Here is a 20,236-nt window from a genome sequence, read left to right as displayed (position 1 = left end):
TGGTTTGGCACTTCGATAATTTTTTAGCTTGCTACAGAGATCGTATGAGAAGCAGAGATTGTATATCATATGATATGATGATATAATATGATATGCGTTCTCTGGGAGGTCAACGGCAGAAAGATGTGAACGGAAGTAGGAATTGAATATATATATGTACATATAGTATATCAAAATTATTAATTACAAAAAGCTATTTGGGGTTTATATTGTCTTAACCTTTACACTCAATATATTTTTTTTAAATTAATAAAAGAAAACGCAAATGCTGCATCAAACAGCTTCTGGAAGCAATTTACCAATGTTTTGTGCTCCAACTGACAAATGGCAGCGAGAGGAATGGAAAGAAATATTTATGTGGCATTCTACTCAATTTGTCATCGAAATTATGTGGGGTATAATTTAACGTGAATGAAATTAAAAAATCTCACATTTGGAGAAGAATCTTCTTTAAAATTATTTCCACCTAGAAGAGAATCCTCATCTTCTGATAAATGGAAATTTTGCAATTTTCACTATCGACTAGACCTCAAGACAGACTTGTTTGCGAGACAAATTTAACAAGTGGTCGGAAGCTTTACATGCTATGCTGTACACTATTTCAAAAAAGAGCAAGACTTTTTAAATTAATTTTTTTTTCTGGGTTGGTATGGCTGTCAGTGACGTCTGTGCCAAATGTATACGCTTGTCTTTCTGAAGTACATAAAGTGCATTCGTCGATTCTTGCGATGAGTAAAACTATTTAAAAAATAAGTTCCATTAAAGTTTATGTGACTGAAGCCCCTGCACCACGTCTAGGTGCAGTATGTTCGCAGAAATAATTTTTTATATTTAAAATAGAAATATTCGTTTCTTTATGACAATAGGGTATATTGGATAGTACTCTAATATTTTGATTCTTTCATAACATAATTTGAATTTCAGCTGAATCGGAAGAAAACCAAGTCCATTTCCCACATACTGCTGCTTTGGACCACACCAGTAACTATAGCACAAAAATCATTAACTGTGTGATATTTGTAATTATTTCAGAATTTAGACGCATTAACTAATTTTTGATGGCTTTCTCCTTATTCCTTTTTTTACTGGCGTAGACACCTCCATGACTTTCACACATAACAATTGAGCTAACAGCAGACAGGAGGAAATTATAATTACATGTAGCTCATTCTAGCATTCGAAGGTCCAAAAAAAAGTATGTATGTAAATTTATGTAGTTTGTCGAGAGATAAAGGAAACGATCCAAGAACTTTTCGTTGTGTTAAAATTAAATAAAAGAAGGTTCGAATTCCAGAAAGATAGCGTAAACATAAGCATGAAAGGATATTTGTGTATATAATTGCAGTGGAAGACCATTTCTTAGCGCCATTTTTTCTACAAAATTTTTCTGTGTATTCTTGAAATGTGTGTTATAAATGCAACAATGTCAGCCTGGAAATCCAACGCAGGATTGCTCTTGCCAACAGGTGCTACTTCGGACTGAGGAGGCAATTGAAAAGTAAAGTCCTCTCTCGACGAACAAAAACCAATAAGTCTCTATAAGTCACTCATAATTTCCGTCCTGCTATATGGTGCAGAGTCTTGGACGATGACAACAACTGATGAGTCGACGTTGCGATTTTTCGAGTGAAAGGTTCTGCGAAAGATTTATGGTCCTTTGCGCATTGGCCACGGCGAATATCGCATTCGATGGAACGATGAGCTGTACGAGATATACGACGACATTGACATAGCTCTCGAATTAAGAGACTGCGGCTACTATGGCTAGGCCATGTCGTCCGAATGGACGAAAAAACCACAGCTCTAAAAATTTTCGACGCTGTACCCGCTGGGGGAAGCAGAGGAAGAGGAAGACCTCCACTCCGTTGGAAGGACCAAGTGGAGAAGGACCTGGCTTCTCTTGGAATATCGAATTGGCGCCCCGTAGCGAAAAGAAGAAACGACTGGCGCGCTGTTGTTAACTCGGCTATAATCGCGTAAGCGGTGTCTACGCCAATTAAGAAGAAGAAGAAGTGTTATAAATATATCCTAAAAATTTCAAATAATCGATACTGTGCCACTTAATTAAACTCATATTGTTAGGTTAGATTGGGTCATAACCCACAGGTCGTTTAATTGGTCCAAAATCGATGAATCCCACCTGAACAGAAGTTCGTCATTTGTGTTACCCATAAGCTCCTAAAGGTTGATCACCTGACATCATCATCGAAAAATCCTTTTATTCTTACCACAAATTTATTAAGGCGATTAATATCAATCCCAGCAGCTTCGCTAGATTCGTCAAAGGTGGGTCTACCGAGGTATTTCAATCTCTGTGTGGCAATAGTTGGGAAAAAGAGTAGGAAGTAGCAAGATGATTCCACCTTGTGTTTCTCCATACAGCTTTGGCAAAGAGCGTCGGACAGAATATTTAACTGCACCGCATGTAAATCTATTGGACAGGGGGCAGTCAGAACACCTATAATTGTTGAGATTGACTTTATTAGAAGCCAGTAGTTCACTCTGTGCCAGAAGGTTCTCGCAGTAGCACAAGTTCTGGTTATTGAACAGCGCTTGCTGAGCTCACTGGAGGTTCAAGGGTTTAACGCTAGAACCCAAGCAGCTATCGGAGAACCGATTCGACTACAATCCGATGAAATTGAGGAAAAGGTGCCCTGCTTTGCTTTGCAGTTCCAGCGATTTCGCTGTGCACCCCTTGACAAGTTTTGAGTGCACAGTCAGTGAGCTCAAAGCTAGTATAGTGACGGGTGTTCCAAGTAGAGGTACTTACTCCCAAAAAACGTTTACAAATCGTTCAACTTTATTGCGAAAATTCACGTTCTGTAAAAAATGTGTTTCCCCCGTTTTGTTCAGCTTATGTTCAACATAATCGACCTACTGAGCGTACTATTCGCAACACAACCACCCACCTTGAGACCCAGCATTCATTATTGGATAATATTTGACCGACTAGACCACGTCCAGCACATAGTGAAGAAAATATTGCAGCCGTAGCAGAGAGTGTACACGAAGACCGTGGAGAGTCATTCGTCGCCATTCGTAGCAACTCGGACTGACGTATAAAACGACTTGGCGCACTTTACGTCGAGATCTTAAATTGAAAATGAATACAATACAGCTTGTGCAAGAACTAAAGCCGCTCGACCTTCCCAAACTACATCGCTACGCTCTATAGCCTCTTGAAAAGTTCCAAGAAGATCCGACATTTTCGAGCCAAATTTTGTTCAGTGATGTGGCCCATTTCTGGCTCAATGGGTATATAAACAAGCAAAATTGCCGCATTTAGGACGAAGAGCAACCCGAAGAGATTGAAGAGATGCTATTTCATCCACAGAAAACAACGGTTTAGCGTGGTTTGGGGGCCGATGGGGAAAAAATCGCAACTATCAAACGAGGGTTTTTTTGCGATGCTCCGGAAGTTGCACATATAAAACTTTTCGAATTTATGAAATTCGTCAGGAGCACAGAGTGGTGCAGAATGTACATAAAAGAGTTCTGCTTGTGTCAAATTGCGCCTCTTAAGTATCTCGGTGAGTCCTCAGATATTCACCCTACCTTTGGTACGTCTTTTTCACCTAAAATTCTCTTGGCAATTAATTACAAAAACTTTTGACTTTGTTACGATAAACTAGATTTTACAATTCGGCAAATCTGGAAAAATAAAGAAAATATCAACCGCCAACATATGATTAGTAATACTCCTTTTTGTTATCACATTTGAGTACAGAATCTGTGTAGACTTATACGTCTGCGAGTATTGAAACAGAGCGGCTCCTTAATCTTTGAATATTTTTCACTATAGGATATAACTTAAAGGTTTAGAAACAATCTCAACCTTTAAAACTAATAGTGTTCTCTTGCCAATACTTCAGCTGCACACTTTCACTCCGTCCACATCATTTCGCTCTGAAATTATTTAATGCGGTTCTAATTGGCGATAGCAAGGGAATAGTCCAGTCATTTAAGCTTAAATTAAGTAAGAATCTCGGAATTCGATATACCCATTATGTAGGTTTTGAGACAACTTTAGGGTGTCAATATACAAGTATTTACAGACATATAGATGGGTATATCGAATTCCGAGGTGAACTTACTATAATGACTGGACTAGAAAGGGTGGCCACTCACTGTAGAAGACAGTCTGGATACAGTTTTGTAGAGACATGACTTTGTGCGCTTCGCTAGTTCCTTGAGCGTTCAAAGGACCGATCAAGAAGAATACTTACGATGTATGTATTTGAAATTAAACTTAATGAGTTAAGTCTTTTATATACTCGAAGCAGTTCACATACTTTCATACAAATTATTCTCAGATACGTCCAGTGCTCTAGAGTGTATCACTGAAAATATCCTACAGTTAAGAAGTTAGGTGTGCCTCACTATGAAAGGAACCTAAGGTACATTATAAGTGTAGTAAACTCTTAGTTTAAGATGTAAGCTTTCCGAGTTGAGATCGATACTACTTCGGGTTGGGTACTTTGAAAAGCCAACTTAGGGTTGCGCACTGCTCAGGATGCTAGTCGTGTGCTTGGAGAAAAATACGTTTAGCTGACTAGTCGTTAACAATTATTTTATTTAAAAACTGTTATTAAAATTTGTTAGTCTCAAACCGTCGTAAGTCTTGCGTCTGTAGAATTCGATTTATTTGATAGTTATGCCTCTCCTTCAGTGCCACCAGCGTCGGAGGAGCCGGCTGTATGTAAATATTTCCAAGCTAACGGTACCAAAATTGCAGCGGGCACATGGGCAACGGGGTATATCCAAAATCCCGTCCAAGTATTTGTTAAAACGGCCGGCGGTAGGGAGCGTGCCACGTTCATGCTGGCGCCGGTATAAGGTGCCTATTAAAAGAAAGATTTCTTCAATGCTTTCATCATTATTGTTCCGAAACTTACCGCCGCAAAAATAAGACCGCCAATCAACAAACCAAAGCGTATAGGTAATGAATCATGCACCTGTGGATTACGTTTATCCCAGGCGCCACAACAAAAATACACAAGTATGCATGTTAGGAAGAACTCAATCAAGATTGCCTGCCATATTTCGATACCAAGTACTGGCTTAGTGACGCAAAAGCTGTCGGTGCGTACATATGCCGTAAGGGACGCGAATAGCAGTGCATAACCGGTGAGGCCGCCCAGAAACTGACACAATACATAAAAGCAACCCAATTGCCACTCCATATTGCCAAGCATGACGGCCGCAATGGTAACGCTCGGATTGATGTGCGAGCCGGAAATCGTGCCCAGGGTATGCACGGAAATATGCACGGCCAGTCCAAAACCAATTCCGATCATTGCCAAGTTTCGTTCATAAAATGGTAATGTAATGCCCACCACAGACGCACAGCCGACACACATGAGAATCGCGGTGCCGATGAATTCGCTGACACACACCATAAACAAATGCCTATCGAATTTCATTTTAAGATATGCTTTCACTTAGTATAATACGCCAAATTTGAAGAGAAAATGTCTATATATTAATATAAATATATAAGTGTATATTTGACCGTTCGAATATTATTGCCAGTCACATAAAAAAAAAAACAAATAAACTGATGAATTTTCGATATTCAAAGCAAACAAATTATGACTTCATACGGCAGTAATTTCAATATCAGAGTTGTTTACTCTTCGGCAGATTTCGAACCTTCGTTAAGTAAAAATTTGTGCACGAGTGACATGAGAATTGCTGCCGGATACGTTGTTACATGATATATCCAGTTGTTCGACCAATACCAGTTGAAGAGAGCACCAGCTAAGCTCTTTGCTGAGTTCATGCTTAAACCGCTCATGTAACCCTGTTGAAGAAGAATAGTTCTTATTTAGTGTTTCTAACTATAAGTTTGTAATAATTTTTTTTTGGATAAATGTGTTGGATAATTGAGCGAAATGAGACTAGAACCACGCCTATTTCCTCAATAGAGCTCAGCAAACAGTAACTCTTTGAAGTTGTAACGGAATTCCAACAATGGCTTGTGGATTATCATCACTCCAAACACGATAGTTTTGTGCATATATTGGCAAAGAATGAAGTATTGCTCATTGAAAACCACACATCTAAAGAAACACCCGTTATGAATATCTCGCACATGAGGCAAAAAGTACTCATGAAACAGTTTGATTATATGACTTATAGTACTCGTATAAGTTAATACGAGTTAAGTTCTTTGGAATGTTCATAATTTCTGAAAATACTTTTAACAAATCTTATCCGTTCTGGAAGTTCGCACAATTTTTTCTAATATTTCGTTTCAAATATTTTCTACTCTATATCTATTCATTTGCATAAGTTTCTTGTTTATTTTTAAGTGAATCTTCAAGAATTTAAGAAATCAGAGATAATTAAAGTCGGTGTCGTCGTTATAAATAGTATAACTAACCTGTCATTATTTACTTAGTTCTGCCAACACTTTAGTTACAAGTTCAGGTCGTCTTAATAATAAAACTATAATATATTTTTAATAAAGTTAGTTTTATTTTATAATGCCTAGATTAGATGAACTATGTACAACATTTATCCTTTAAACAAGCCCTCAAATGAACCAAAGAACACAGCTTCTGAACCAAAGATTTTTGAGACTCTCCAAATTTCGGTGAGGGTTTCAACAGGTCATGTTCTCCAACTCGGACCACAAACTGGATTCAAATCCGGACTTACAGACGCCAATTATCTCCAGATGTGTAACCAGGAATATTGCTTTTAAGTCACAGTTTTCCACCCAAGAGAGCTTAACTACTTTGAAAATTTGGTCACTTACATCTTTCAGCCTAATGTGCTTCAAGGGTGTTGTCAGAAGATGACCAGTTGGCTGGTTATATGGAGATCATCTCAAATAAGTCTTGGCGTTGATTCCCTTTTCCCTTGCCATCATTTTCTGTTAACGTGTGTTAAGAGGATTTCTGCGAATGTTTTTGCGAAAAGAATTGGTTGAATTGGTTCGAAGCACGCCCGGCTGACCACTTTTCCTTCAGTCATTAACTGTAGGCGTGTTTAGAAATTTTATCAATAGTGCGGTGAACAAACATTTTCGAGATATTAAATGTTTTCACAAGCTCATAAATTTCACTTGCTCGTTTTCGACACTTATGTGAAGCTGTCACCGCAATACGGTTTGCAACAGATAATATATGGTATCAGCTACCTGGCTGCCTACGGATTGAAATTATCAGATCGATCATGTTTTGATAGACGGAAGACACGTCTTCAGTGTTCTAGACGTGCGTAGGCTCCGAGATTCTAACATTGACTCGGACCACTATCTTGTTGCAGCCAAGATTCCCACCCGTCTCTATGCAGCAAAAAACGCACGTCAACAAACACAAGGAAGGTTCGAAGTCGAGAAGCTGCAATCACAACAGATAGCCGAACGATTTTCTACTCGGCTTGCACCCCTCTCTCTGAGAGTACTCGTCAACAACTTGGACGGTATTTCAAGCTCCTTACGTACAGAAAGGAGCAAAAGGACAGCTGGTACGACGAGGAGTGCCGTGTCGCAGAGGAGAGAAAACAGACTGCATATCTCGCAATGTTACGATCGACCACTACACGTGCGGGATGGGATAGATACCGAGATTTGAAGAGGGAAGCCAGACGCATATGTAGACAGAAAAAGAGAGAGACCAAAATGCGTGAGTATGAAAAGCTTGACAAGCTGGCTGACAAGGGTTGTGCTCGAAAATTATACGAAAAGATGCGGCGACTAACAGAAGGTATCAAGACTGGAGCATACTCTTGTAGAAGCCAAGGAGGTGAACTAGTAACTGATGCCCAGAACATAGTAAAATTCTGGAGGGAACAGCTCTCTGGCCTGCTGAATTGCAGTAAAAGTACAACGCCAGGAGAAGGCAAACCCGATTCCCCAATCGATGACGATAGAGCAGACGTTCCATTGTCCGACCATGAAAAGGTTCGAATAGAAATTACCTGTCTGAAGAACAACAAAGCGGCGAGCGCCGATGGATTGCCGGCCGAGCTATTCAAACACGGCGGCAAAGAACTGATAAGGAGCATGCATCAGCTTCTTTGTAGAATATGGTTGGACGAAAACATGCACGACGACTGGAATTTAAGTGTGTTCTGCCCAATCCACAAAAGTGAGATCCCACAACATCAGCTGATGAGTCGAATATCGCATTCGATGGAACAATGAGCTTTATGAGATTTACGATGACATTGACATAGTTCAGCGAATTAAAAGACAGCGGCTACGCTGACTAGGTCATGTCGTCCGAATGAACGAAAATACTCCAACTCTGAAAGTATTCGACGCAGTACCCGCTGGAGGAAGCAGAGGAAGAGGAAGACCTACAATTTGTTGGATGGACCAGGTGGAGAAGGATCTGGCTTCGCTTGGAACCTCCAATTGGCGCCACTTTGCGAAAAGAAGAAATGACTGGCGTGCAGTTGTTAACTCGGCTATAACCGCGTAAGTGGTTTCTACGCCAGTAAAGAAAAAGAAGAATATATGGTAAGCATAAACTCAAGTAAACAAAATTAATCGTGAACCAAAAAAGAATAAATCTTAAACTGTAACATTTTTTACTTTTGTATTACGCCCATATATTTAAGACAAGGAAAACTTCCATTAGATAAATCGCGATGACCTGAAACTTATAAAATCCTTAATTTGTCAAATATTTGACCCTATATCGGACATATTAGGGAAAGATCACCTCCAGAAAATTCCACTTACCTCTAATGACTTATTTATATATGTAAATATTATCTCCGCAAATAATTGAGCAGTTGAGAGTTTTCTCACAATCGAAATTTACTCACCGCGCAAAGTACCAGTGACATCATTACCGCGCCCATACGTAAAGATATGGATTCTTGAATGCCTTGAGTGCGTTTATCCCAGGCAGAGCACTGGGCCAACACCCATGCTGAAGTCATGAGGAATTCCAAAAGGCAACCACCGAGTATAGAGGTCTGTGGTGACAAATCAGTTACACAATAGAGATCTGATCTCGTCATCGCCGGTGTTGTGTAATAAGCCAGTATCAAACCGAGCATCGTACCCAAGTATTGCATAATCACATAAAATATGGCCAAATCCCACTTCAGTTGTCCCATAATGACGCCGGCAACTGTTAAACAGGGATTCATGTAGGCGCCAGATACACAACCGAATGTCTGTATGATTATCATCAGTGCGCAGCCGTCACAGAGACCATACGACATTACGCCACCTTCGGCAACTAACGGATCAATGCCATAACAATGTAACTGCATCCACATCGAAGCGGCACAGAATTCACCGAAAATTTGTACGAAGAAAAGCTTGTTGAACTTCATTTGCCACAAAAGAGGACGAGGAATTAACTTTGCACAAAATCAAGTTGTACACAACACTTATCGTATATGTTTTTATTACATCGAGAAAATGGACAATGAAAGAATATAGAATTTATGAAGCAAATTGATTGAGGAGATGAAAAAATTTATGTACATTTGACATATGAATGCTATTTGACACATTGAAGTTGAATGAAATTCCTGCTGTTTGAAGGCGTTGCTTGAATGACATGCCCATAAGCTGGTTTGTATGTATCTATGATAGTGTGCACGTCGGTACGCTCGGACATTTTTTTAGCCACCAATATTTGAATTTTTTCTAGCACACTTTAACTTTTTCGAGAGATATGTACGTTTAATCAGATCGTAATTTTATATGTTTATACTCCTAGTCATCTCTTTTCGTTCAGCTCCCGCTCCACCATATCCCGCTTGAAAATCACTTTGTAAAAGGTGGCGCTCACCGCTGCACTGAGCATTGGCGCTGCCCAGTATATCCAATGGTCCTGGTAATCGGAATTCCAGACAGCTGAGGCAACAGCTTTGACAGGGTTGACCATGGCACCAGTGTATTGACCCTAAAATTAGTATTTGTATTAAGACATTTTATGTTTGTGTGCTTGCTTTAGTTACACCTTACCCCCGCGAGACTAAGGCAGGTAACGGTTAAGCCGAAGCGGATCGGCAATGCGTCTTGAAATGTAATGTTTCGTGAATCGGCCGCACTACAGGTGGTGATTATCAGCATTGCAGTGAGAATGAACTCAATCCAGAATCCTTGCATTGTGGTAATTTGTGGATGTGGTGTGGCAACGCAGACACCATGTTCGGCGCCGCCCAACTTCACGGCACTCTCTGGTATTAATGCCATCATTAGAGCGTAACCGAGAAAGGCGCCAAGTAATTGTCCCAAAAAATAAACGCCCGCCATTGTTAGTGAGATCATATCGTAAATGTAAACGGCCAATGTGATGGCGGGATTCAAATGTGCTCCACAAACGCAACCGAAACAATGTACGATCACCATTACTACTAAGCCAACCGTAAATGCCGACTGAAACACGCTGTGTTCGAAGCTGGCATTATAGGAACATCCCATACAGCCGAGAAATACCAGCATTGCGGTGCCGATTAACTCGCCGAGAAACTGGCATATGTAATCAAAGGTACTTACATCTATATTCAATTTTTTTAAGCAACTGAAAAATAAGGTGTGATTGTCATTAATAATTTTCTACCGGAAAAGAAACTTAGCCTTAATGTCTTTTTCTACTGAACTATTTGAATCGTACCACTTATAGACAACTTAAATCAAATTGGAATATAACTGAATAAATGTACATATACATATATGGTTACGTCAAATGGCCGTTCCCAACAGGGATTTAATTTGGACAGCTTATAGCTTGTGGTATCTGGAACACTCCGACTAAACTATTAGCCTTAGCGCTTAAATGTCCATTGGACAATCCCCAGGAAGCGTTGACGAGATCCCTAGGTTCAGTGCTAGAACGCAAAATTACCAAGAGGGATCCAACTTTTTCTAATTCCGATGTGAGCGGAGCAAGGACGACCTTTCTTGCTAGTTCATAGGCTATGCAGAGTCTGAAAATGAAGTAGTTTCATGCTATACATATATGTATTGTAAGGTTAGACCGTCCTTGACATCCTCAAGGATGCAATTGAAAGAGATAAAAATTTTAACGTGACCGTCTTTAAACCCCTTCATATACGCAGTTTCTATGAGCTTCAGAGCGAACTTCACAATAAAAGTGCCGGCAATATCCACCGGTGCTATGTGTAGAATCGCATTGAGTGCTATTGTTGGTGCATTCAGCAGTGCACCGCAGATCTCGATGAGAGCTGTTCTTTTGACACTTTCAAGCTTCTTAAAGCTTAGTATCCAGCTCTCAAGAAATGTAAAAACTTGAAAAAACGCTTAAGAAATAGTGAAAAAAATTTCTTGCGGTACATTCTCTTGGGCTTCTAATGTGGATCATTCACAATGCGTAACCAGCTGTCAAAATTACTTGAAGAAATAATGTATTTTTTTCCTTGAACAATTACTTCAGAGCTGGATACGGACCTTAACGAGTATAGCCCTTTCGAGCACCGTGCACTGAACGAATACACCATAGAACATTATTGGCTTGACTATGGTTTCGCAGAGCCAAAACACAGCTTTTGGTAAGAGTCCCCACGCCTTCCCTATAGCTCTTCTACAACAGGAATCATTAGTATCATTAGCACAGTTATGATGCCTCAAGTTATACTTAGTACGATACTTTTTTTTAGTTAGTACGATAACAGCACTTATTTTGATAAACTTGTTTTGATACACTCACAAAATTCACAGCCTATTTGTTGTAAGATTGCTCTGTATTATGCTTGCTAAGTCAGGTTAAGATAGATGAGGCATTTTTTTTTAAATAATAAATCTGTTAATTCCTTCCCCGCAGTTCATTTAACAGGTTGCCTAAGAACCGGGTTCTTGGTTATATAATTCACTTCTGTTGATGTCGCAACTTTCAATACACAAGTATTCAATTTAAAACAAACCTTCTTGTCCATCGAATCGGCTGTGGCTCGAGAACATATGTCGGCTGTTGTAAGGATTCTACGCCCATTTTATTTGAATTTTAGTCCTGTGATGCCAACAAAAAACAACGTGTACCGCGCTGGAAGTGAAATTGAAAACTGCCACTATAAAAACTTGCAAACGAAAGTAAATTAAAGGCAGCAAACAAACCGATCGCACGACTACTTCAGCCAATATTTCCGACTGATATAACGGTGTATCCATACTTATAGCCGTAATATTTGCACGCTGTCTGCTACACTAAATTTTGAAGTGTTTGGTAGTTGAGTTTTGCGTCGCTTTTGAGTTTATTTTAACTTAATCTTCACCATTGTAATGGAGTGCTCTATTGCAAATACATTAGGAAGGTTAGAAAATTACCCAAATTTATTTTAATTAAGTTTCTAAGAAAACTTCAAATAAGCATAAATACTGTTTGCACGAAAATGCAAAGAATTTGGAGACAAATAGTGAATATTTTCTTTCGATGTGGAAATGAGAAAAAGGATTTCATTGATAAGCTAAATCGTAGGACTATCCACATCAGCAAATATGAAACCTTAAAAAGTATTTCTTCTGGTCACTGTTAAAACACTGCTGAAATCGTCAAAGTCATAACGTGTGGGGAATCGTGGACTGCTGGATTTACCAATTCCGTGGGATTCCGCTTTAAGCCACTTTTGCATTACCTTAATATTTAGTGATATTTAATGAGTGGAAACGGTAATCACGTCTTGGAAAGAAAGGACTTTTAATGCATATTATCTTTTATTTGCATGGCTTATACTTATTACTTGTTTACATGTCTAATTATAAGTAGCCAGTCAAGTATTAGACGAGTGCTTACTTAATATTTTCACACAAAAATTGTAGAGTTCGTTTAATTAGTTGCTAACTGTGTGGTACATCATTCTGGTCGTGCTAATTTTAAATTGGTAAGAACTTTTGAGGTTGTTTACAAGTTCATAGAATGGTCATTTTATTTCGGTACTTATAGGTAATGGCACTTGTAAATGAATTAATTATTACTTTGATTTCTCTCTGTTGCCTCGTCTTGTATTGAATTGTGTTTGTGATCTATACAAGTACTTCTTCAAGCAGAAAACGTGTTAAAAATGATGTAACGATTAGCTTCTTAGTAATTTGTAAACACTTCTACAAATCTACTTATCTCCAAAGTCAACAAATAAATGTGAATGTGCCATAAAACCCTTTATATATGCTCTTAATATACATAATTATTGAGAAGGATCTTAATAATGGGTCGGTTTAAAAACTCTAGTTTTTAGATAAGGAGCAGCTCCCTTACATTGTCAGAATGTTATGGAATAATATTCACTAACACGAAAATTATTTAAATATCTCACAGCAGTAGCAATTAATGTGCTCATGTCTATCATTCCTTTGTATACTATACTATATGTTTTAAAAACTTTGTTGTAGTAATAGAAGACACGTCTAAAGTGATACTTTACAGCAAGTGGATAACTTGAAATGAGTACTTATGGTTAAAATATAACGAATGCATGAAAACAGAAGCAAACAATTTTGTACGAGTATATAACGAAATCGCATCGTTATCGAAAACATCTTGAATAAGATTGTGAATATAAATGCATGTGGAATACGCCATATTGCCTAATTTTACCCTAGTTGTTAGAAGAAGAGGGTAGTCAAAATATGCCATTAATTAAAAATTCTGCAAACAATTAAGATTGCTCTAAATTTTGGCGAAACAAAACACTCTACATATATATTGTGACAAAAAGCTACCCGGAAATTGTAAATAAAACGCAAAATATTTAATTATTCATCAATTATATTGTCGGCTTCAAAGTGATCCTCACCAAATATAATACTCTTATTCCAACTATTTTTCCAATCTTCAAACACTTTCCATAAGCACTTTTTGGGATGGTCTTCAGCTCCTTCAGCGAATTTTGTGTTATTTCTTCGATCGACTGAGAATGGGTTGCACGGAGCGGCAAGTTCTATTTGGTGAACAAGAAAAAATCACACGTAGCCAAATCACCGCTGTATTCGGTTGATCTGTTGATTGCGTACAATTCCGCACACGAAATTTGGTTCAAAACATAAAATTTGAGATAAATTCGATAAAACGATATTTTATCCATTGTAAAAATCGCATCCCCCGACTTAAGCAGCTGCTAAAAACAAACTGGTTGACAAATCGCGTTCATATTCGTCTTAGTAACTAAGGGCAGTCCTACCAACTTAGCAAAATACTGTTTTTGAAATATCATTTACCTGGGGAATTACATTTTCCGAATACTTTTCTATCAGAATGTTTATACCTTAAATCTATGGGAGTGGGAAGTTAGTAGCTATAAAATACAACTGAAAAGTAAGAGCAGTGTGAAAGCATAGGTTTGCCAAATATGTCCCTTGCAAGACAGTACAACGAACCGGTTTTCGGAAGTAAATTCCTTACGCCATCCACTGCGTTTTACTTATATACAGCTGTTATCAAAATAAAAGGAGTGCTGTTTCATACCTACATATTTCTCTTCGCTGTAGTATTTATTTTTATTTGTGTTCTTTATTCACCTAATTACTTTGAATATGAGTGCAAATCATGACCCGTTATTTCTGTCTTTGACTTTTTTTACTGAAGTACCTCTAGCTCTATTTTTTATTAACTCTTGGACAAATCAGGCTGTTAGATTATTTAATTTTAACGAAATAGGTTGTGGGAAGCATTGCACACCTGAGTAACGTGAATTAATCCAAAAATTGATGGAAAAAACCTACAAGAATGTACAAAATATTATCGGGTGCGGAGTTTCGATGATACGAAATGCTGAAACTCGCGGACGACCACAGGTGATATCAAATAAACATACTACTTGCATAACTAGATCTTTTCTCAAGCTTAAAAATAAAAGATGAACTAAGCTTACATTGCAAGCATCCAAAGTATTAGCCGACGATTAAAGGATAATAATTTAACAGCACACAGCCCGATAAAATGCATTTTCATACAAAGAAACCCCTAGCTAAATACACAGCCCTGATTTAATTTGTAAGACGACACATTGACTAGTCACCAGAAAAATGGCGTACCATATTATGGACAGATGAATCTAAAATTGTTTTGTTTGGTGGAAAAGGTTCTCGTCAGTATGTGAGAAGACTGCCCAAAACCGATTTTTAACCCAAAACACTGCATCAAAACTATTAAACATGGTGGAACAACAAATCTGAACTATACTAGCGATGAAATGCTATTGGTTTGGGTCTTCCAGCAAGATAATAATCCGAAGCATACCAACAAAGTGGCAAAGAAATGGCTCGCTGATAACGCCATAAAAGTTCTTGAATGGCCCGCTCAGTCGCCCGATCTCAATCCGATCGAAAAATTGTGGGCAGTTATAAAGAAGGAAGTCGCTAATAAAGCTCCCACAAATATTAATGAGCTTTGGGATATGGTAAAAGCTGTTTGAAGCTTTGAAAAATTCCCCACAAAAATGCGAAAAATTGGTGGGGTCAATGGAAAGACGCTATGCTGCAGTTTTATGCAACAAAGGCGGTGCAACAAAATATTAATTTGTTCTTATTAATAACTTTTTGTCTAAAATTATTAAATTTTTTTAAAAAAGCATTATTAAAGTTGTTAATTTTTAGGTTTTTAATGAATTATCCAGGGCACTCCTATTTATTATTTTGAGAAAGCCATTTTTGTAATAATTTCATTATTATTTATTATTATTTCTAAGAATTCACCTAACGGTTGTACGTATCACCTAAAACTAAGCCAGATAGATATAGGGCTATATATATATATGAATGATCAGGATGTCGAGAAAAGTTGAAATCCGGGTGACTGTCTGTCTGTCCGTCCGTGCAAGATTTGGCGCATGGTGAAAATCTGGTCGATAGATTTTCCAGGTCTGAAGCCACTTTGCTAAGGAACAATCAGTTTGTTGGCGGCGGGCTTCAGTCTTTCACACACTACGCTCGATAAGTATGCGATATTAAGTTGTCTTATCCTACGGTAATTGGAGCAGATTGTGGATCCTTCTTTTTGTTGATTGGCAGAGCACACTTATGTTCCAATCATCGGGCATGCTTTCATGCGGCCATATCTTGCAAAGAAGCTGATGCATGATGTTCCCTCCATAATTTCAGTATGCTCTGGACACAAGTCAGTGCAATCTTTTCATACACACGCATTTCGGTCTCTTTCTTTTTCTGTCTGCATATGCGTCACTCTTCTCTCTTCAACACTCGGTGTATATCTCAACCTGTTCATGTTGTGATCGAACGCAACATAGCGAAGTAGTCCTCATCGTACCAGCTGTTCTTATGGCCTTTACGAAAACTAATGGTAAGGAGCTTGAAATGCCGTCTCTCAGTTCTCTTATATCGAGTAGAAAACTCACCATATAACGGTACTGTCAAAAACTACTAAAAGCGCAATAAATCAATAACCAAATACGCTAGAGACATTTAATTTTACCACCGAGATTGTATAAGAGAGCTTTATGGAGCTGGTTTGAAAATAGGACGGTGGACGTGGTTCCGCCCACTTTTTAGTGAAATCCCATATCTTGGGACCCGACCATCTCCATACTACATACATATAAGGATTTTCGCTTTTCTAACAAATCTCATGTTTCTGTCAGTGTATGAGCTACATATATTTATAAGATGTATATATAAAAAATTGTTTGGATTTCCATCCTCTGGTTGACGTTTTAAACCTTAAAGTATTTCCCTGGCTTTGATTCTTGCAAGTTGCAAGAATATAAAATGTTCGGTTGCACCCGAACTTAGATTTTCCTTACTTGTTTATATTTTTTTCATAACTGACTATGTAAGATAAAAAAAATAAATTCGAAACATTTAGGTCACGCTTACATTATTTTTTTCTGCATTATCCGTGAAATCGATTTGCACTCCTATTATTTTGATAACAGCTGTAAATGCTTATATGTGTGTGTTTTCAAAATGTATAAATCACATACTACATGTGTATAAGTAGGTTGCTAAATATATTTCTGGCCTAATAATGTAAATAGGCATATTTATCAACGAAAATGTTTTTTTTTTTTGTTTTTTTGTCGATTGCTGTTTTGTTTCGGGCTCATACGCATAGATCTATGATTCGTCACCTGTGACGATCTTATAAACGTCTTTTGAAGCACCGCGATCGTATTTTTTCAGCATTTCTTTACACCAATCCACACGGACCTTGTTTTGAGCGATTGTCAAATTGAGCGGGATCCAACGAGAACAAACCTTTTTTACGGCCAGGTGTTCATGCAATATCGAATGTATGCTGGTGGGAGAAATGCATAGGCATGCCTCTATCTGAAGGTATGTTACATGACGGTCTTGCATTATCATTTCACGTACGGCATCGATGTTTTCTGGCACAACGGCTGTTTTTGGACGACCTTCACGGAATTCGTCTTTGAGCGAGCGTCGGCCACGATTGAATTCGTTGTACCAGTTTTCACAGTGCTATAGGATGGTGCTTCATAGCCATACAAAGATTTTAGTTCATCGATGCACTCTTGTCGTGATAATCCACGTCGAAAGTTGTGAAAAATGATCGCACGAAAATGTTCACGAGTTAATTCCATTTTTTGGCCGAGATGAATTTTTTAATTCCCTGTAAATAAAACAATTCACGATTAAATGACAAAACGTTCTGAGTGATGTTATGCTAAAAAATGTCAAACTTTCCAATGGAAATGTCAGATTGCACCTGGCAAGACTTAGTGTTGCCTTAGGCCATAATGTATATAGCAGCCCTCGTACCAGGAGAATAGAGTGAAGGAAATAAATGTTTGCTATGTTTTGTCAGAATAATATTATTAAGGAAATGAAATTTTCGAAAAATCGATTTTTTTTGTTACATCATCGGATAGTTTGTCATTTTTCATTGGGGTAGGCTTTTTACGTGGCGGTTCCCAAACCCAGCGCACAACCCTATGCAGGGGATGTTTCGCCTTCTCACTTTAGCTCGCCTTCGAACGGATGTTCTTAGGCTACCCAGAGGATACTTGGTCAAAGACCGGAAGTAGTGAGAATCGTTTCTGGCCACTCCCAAGTGAATGGCGATCAGAGAACTTTCCTCACTTGCGTGAACTTCTACACATGACTCCATCCTCCAGGATAGTATATACTGTAATAAACATTCACTAAAATTTTGAAATCGAAATTAAAATTATTACGGTCGCTACAGCGTTTCTTGTGGAAAGGGAACATAGTGGGAAACGGAGCTAGACAATTTTTACCGATAAACTAGTATTTATGTATAAGTATGTATTTGTGAAGTGTGTATAATCTATGGATCAAAAAATAATACTACGTTTGCTTCATAATAACAAAGGCTATGACGCGTAAGTTTAGAAATGTAGCTATTATGCATAGTATACATGGGTGTTTAACACACTGAAGGGTTTAAGACTAAATAGTATCAGTACTAGATTATGTAATCTTGCTTTGTTCTGTACTTAGATGTTATAGGACAAATTTAATTAATTTTTAGTTTTAACTAGCCATTATACATGAATTTTTACACTCTCCTCTCATTCCATACATTTATATCTTGGCACTCTAAAAGGATATGTATAGCGGAGGTGCAAAATCAGATAACTGATGGGCCTATAGTGGTTTATGACTAAGTTATAAATGAATGCACAAAACTTGGCATTGGTAGCGATGGTCTCAGTGGGTAAAAACTATTTTGTTTTAAACAATTTTAAAACATTTTCGAGAGTCAGATTGATATCTCTTTATTAGATGTTTTATTATTTTATACTAAAATTGCTTAACCTAAATATAATCATTATACTGTATTTCGTTTCGATGATATATGTACGTATGTATAATGATTATCAATATTCTATTAACAATATTTTCTCATACAATATATTTCTTTACTGTGGATTTGGTTATTTCACCAACAAAAGTAAATACAAAGTTTAATGGGGGCAGTACAAATTTCCACATCAATTCAAGGATTTTGAACATTATCTTGGTTTTATAAGAGATTTCAAAAACTTAAAATTTTAAAAGACTTCTCAAGCTAAATTTGGAAGAACATCATACTTATACCCAAATAAACAGTGCGCGCCAATTGTTGCAGATAAAGTCTTTATTATAGTTATAGCTTGGTTTTCTCAGACATCAATCAACTGTAGTCACTTATATTTCAAATTTAATTTTTTGTCCTCAAAATATCAGCATAATGTAGAGTTGTGATAATAGTCACAATTTATCTTATGTTCTTGTTTCTATTTTTTATTATTTAATGGGTTTTTATGAGTCGAAGAATGCGCAATGGTATTCAACAGAAAGTGCTGCCATATGTCATATAATACGATTAGCTAAAACTAATAGGGGAAAAGTTGGGGGTGCGAACACACCGCACATGGTACCCCCTTTCAATACAAACGAGGGTCTGACTCCATGTAATGGTATTATAACCTTATCACCAGCGTGGAGAAAAGTAGACAGATCGGCAACCTCGGATCTTAGTACGGATATCAAAGTGTAATCCTCTACTCATTTTAAATGAAATATACTAATATATATAATATCATGAAAAAGGACCACGAATAAGAGCATGGGATGTGCGCTCACTATTAGAACTAATCAAATTGCTACGCAGAGCGGTCCAACGCTTCAACACTTATGCTCGGCTTTTGTGGGCAAAATCACAATATTAAATGGTGATGGTGTGGAGTTTCTCCTCTCCAAGTTAACTATCCAAAAAGCGTCAACGATATTCGATGTTGAAAAACTAAAACACGTAGAAACTTTTATTCGATTTACGGAATCCCTGGAACAACACCAGTACTCTTGGGATTGGAAAGTTTTCCTTAACGCAGCGGAGGAGCACATCGACCACAAAATGAGTACCGGATCTTCGATCACACATAAACAAATACAAATTAACAATCACAGATCTGTAACAAGGGTACACCAATATCGACAAGCAAATGAAGAAAAATGGCAGAGCTGATAACAGAAGTTGAAGTGATAAACTAGCAAGCAAAGCACAAGCTGAAACACATCGCACACGAAATCTTTATCGCATCCGAAATCTTTATCACACGGTAAGCCGGTTGCACGCTTCAACGCGATTAAATCGCTAAAAAAAACAGCAAAACTTCCGGACCGGACAACATTAATCTCGAACTATTTAAAGCTAACCCAAAGAAAACTGTTCGGATTTTGCTACCCTTACTGAAAAACGTTTGGAATTCCGGAAAAATATCATCTAAGCTTAATGAAGGAGTTATTACTCTTCTTCGAAACCGATGTAAGACAAAAATATGTGTTATCACCGCTCTTATTTTATTACTGCTTGACCTTGTG

The 20,236-nt window shown here is 37.8% G+C and overlaps 3 protein-coding genes and 1 long non-coding RNA gene across 4 annotated transcripts; 1 reads left to right on the top strand and 3 right to left on the bottom strand.

The window, feature by feature from the left end:
* The first annotated feature begins 690 nt into the window (after nt 1-690).
* LOC126755115 (uncharacterized) lies at nt 691-1,190 on the top strand. Its single transcript, XR_007666456.1, has 3 exons — nt 691-867; nt 925-1,019; nt 1,095-1,190. It is a non-coding gene; the product is annotated as an uncharacterized LOC126755115 (long non-coding RNA).
* A 3,427-nt stretch (nt 1,191-4,617) lies between these two features.
* LOC126755106 (aquaporin AQPAn.G-like) lies at nt 4,618-5,427 on the bottom strand. Its single transcript, XM_050467441.1, has 2 exons — nt 4,896-5,427; nt 4,618-4,841 (listed from the first exon to the last, which is right to left on the bottom strand). Exons 1-2 carry the CDS (start codon nt 5,421-5,423, stop codon nt 4,653-4,655), a joined length of 717 nt encoding a protein of 238 aa, XP_050323398.1. The 5' UTR covers nt 5,424-5,427; the 3' UTR covers nt 4,618-4,652.
* Nucleotides 5,428-5,614: 187 nt separating this feature from the next.
* LOC126755108 (lens fiber major intrinsic protein-like) lies at nt 5,615-9,303 on the bottom strand. Its single transcript, XM_050467443.1, has 2 exons — nt 8,785-9,303; nt 5,615-5,803 (listed from the first exon to the last, which is right to left on the bottom strand). The coding sequence occupies exons 1-2, from the start codon at nt 9,301-9,303 to the stop codon at nt 5,630-5,632; spliced, it is 693 nt and encodes a 230-aa protein (XP_050323400.1). The 3' UTR covers nt 5,615-5,629.
* Nucleotides 9,304-9,360: 57 nt separating this feature from the next.
* LOC126755105 (aquaporin AQPAn.G-like) lies at nt 9,361-12,081 on the bottom strand. The gene is made up of 3 exons (XM_050467440.1): nt 11,863-12,081; nt 9,944-10,502; nt 9,361-9,881 (listed from the first exon to the last, which is right to left on the bottom strand). The coding sequence occupies exons 1-3, from the start codon at nt 11,928-11,930 to the stop codon at nt 9,696-9,698; spliced, it is 813 nt and encodes a 270-aa protein (XP_050323397.1). The 5' UTR covers nt 11,931-12,081; the 3' UTR covers nt 9,361-9,695.
* Nucleotides 12,082-20,236: the final 8,155 nt, after the last annotated feature.

This window comes from Bactrocera neohumeralis, chromosome 4, assembly GCF_024586455.1.
Source record: "Bactrocera neohumeralis isolate Rockhampton chromosome 4, APGP_CSIRO_Bneo_wtdbg2-racon-allhic-juicebox.fasta_v2, whole genome shotgun sequence".
Lineage (NCBI taxonomy): Eukaryota > Metazoa > Arthropoda > Insecta > Diptera > Tephritidae > Bactrocera > Bactrocera neohumeralis.
Note: the sequence above shows the minus strand (reverse complement) of the source record. Positions and strands in the feature narration are given on the sequence as shown.

What these genes read in the sequence shown, in the direction of transcription:
- LOC126755105 (XM_050467440.1), bottom strand. Translation starts at nt 11,930, where the DNA reads ATGGGCGTAGAATCCTTACAACAGCCGACATATGTTCTCGAGCCACAG. An exon ending in CCGATTCGATGGACAAGAAG is followed by an intron (nt 10,503 to 11,862) that starts GTTTGTTTTAAA and finishes CTTATTTTTCAG; the next exon opens with TTGCTTAAAAAAATTGAATA. An exon ending in CCTGCCTTAGTCTCGCGGGG is followed by an intron (nt 9,882 to 9,943) that starts GTAAGGTGTAAC and finishes TACTAATTTTAG; the next exon opens with GGTCAATACACTGGTGCCAT.
- LOC126755108 (XM_050467443.1), bottom strand. Translation starts at nt 9,303, where the DNA reads ATGAAGTTCAACAAGCTTTTCTTCGTACAAATTTTCGGTGAATTCTGT. An exon ending in TGTCACTGGTACTTTGCGCG is followed by an intron (nt 5,804 to 8,784) that starts GTGAGTAAATTT and finishes CTTCTTCAACAG; the next exon opens with GGTTACATGAGCGGTTTAAG.
- LOC126755106 (XM_050467441.1), bottom strand. Translation starts at nt 5,423, where the DNA reads ATGAAATTCGATAGGCATTTGTTTATGGTGTGTGTCAGCGAATTCATC. An exon ending in GCGGTCTTATTTTTGCGGCG is followed by an intron (nt 4,842 to 4,895) that starts GTAAGTTTCGGA and finishes TTCTTTTAATAG; the next exon opens with GCACCTTATACCGGCGCCAG.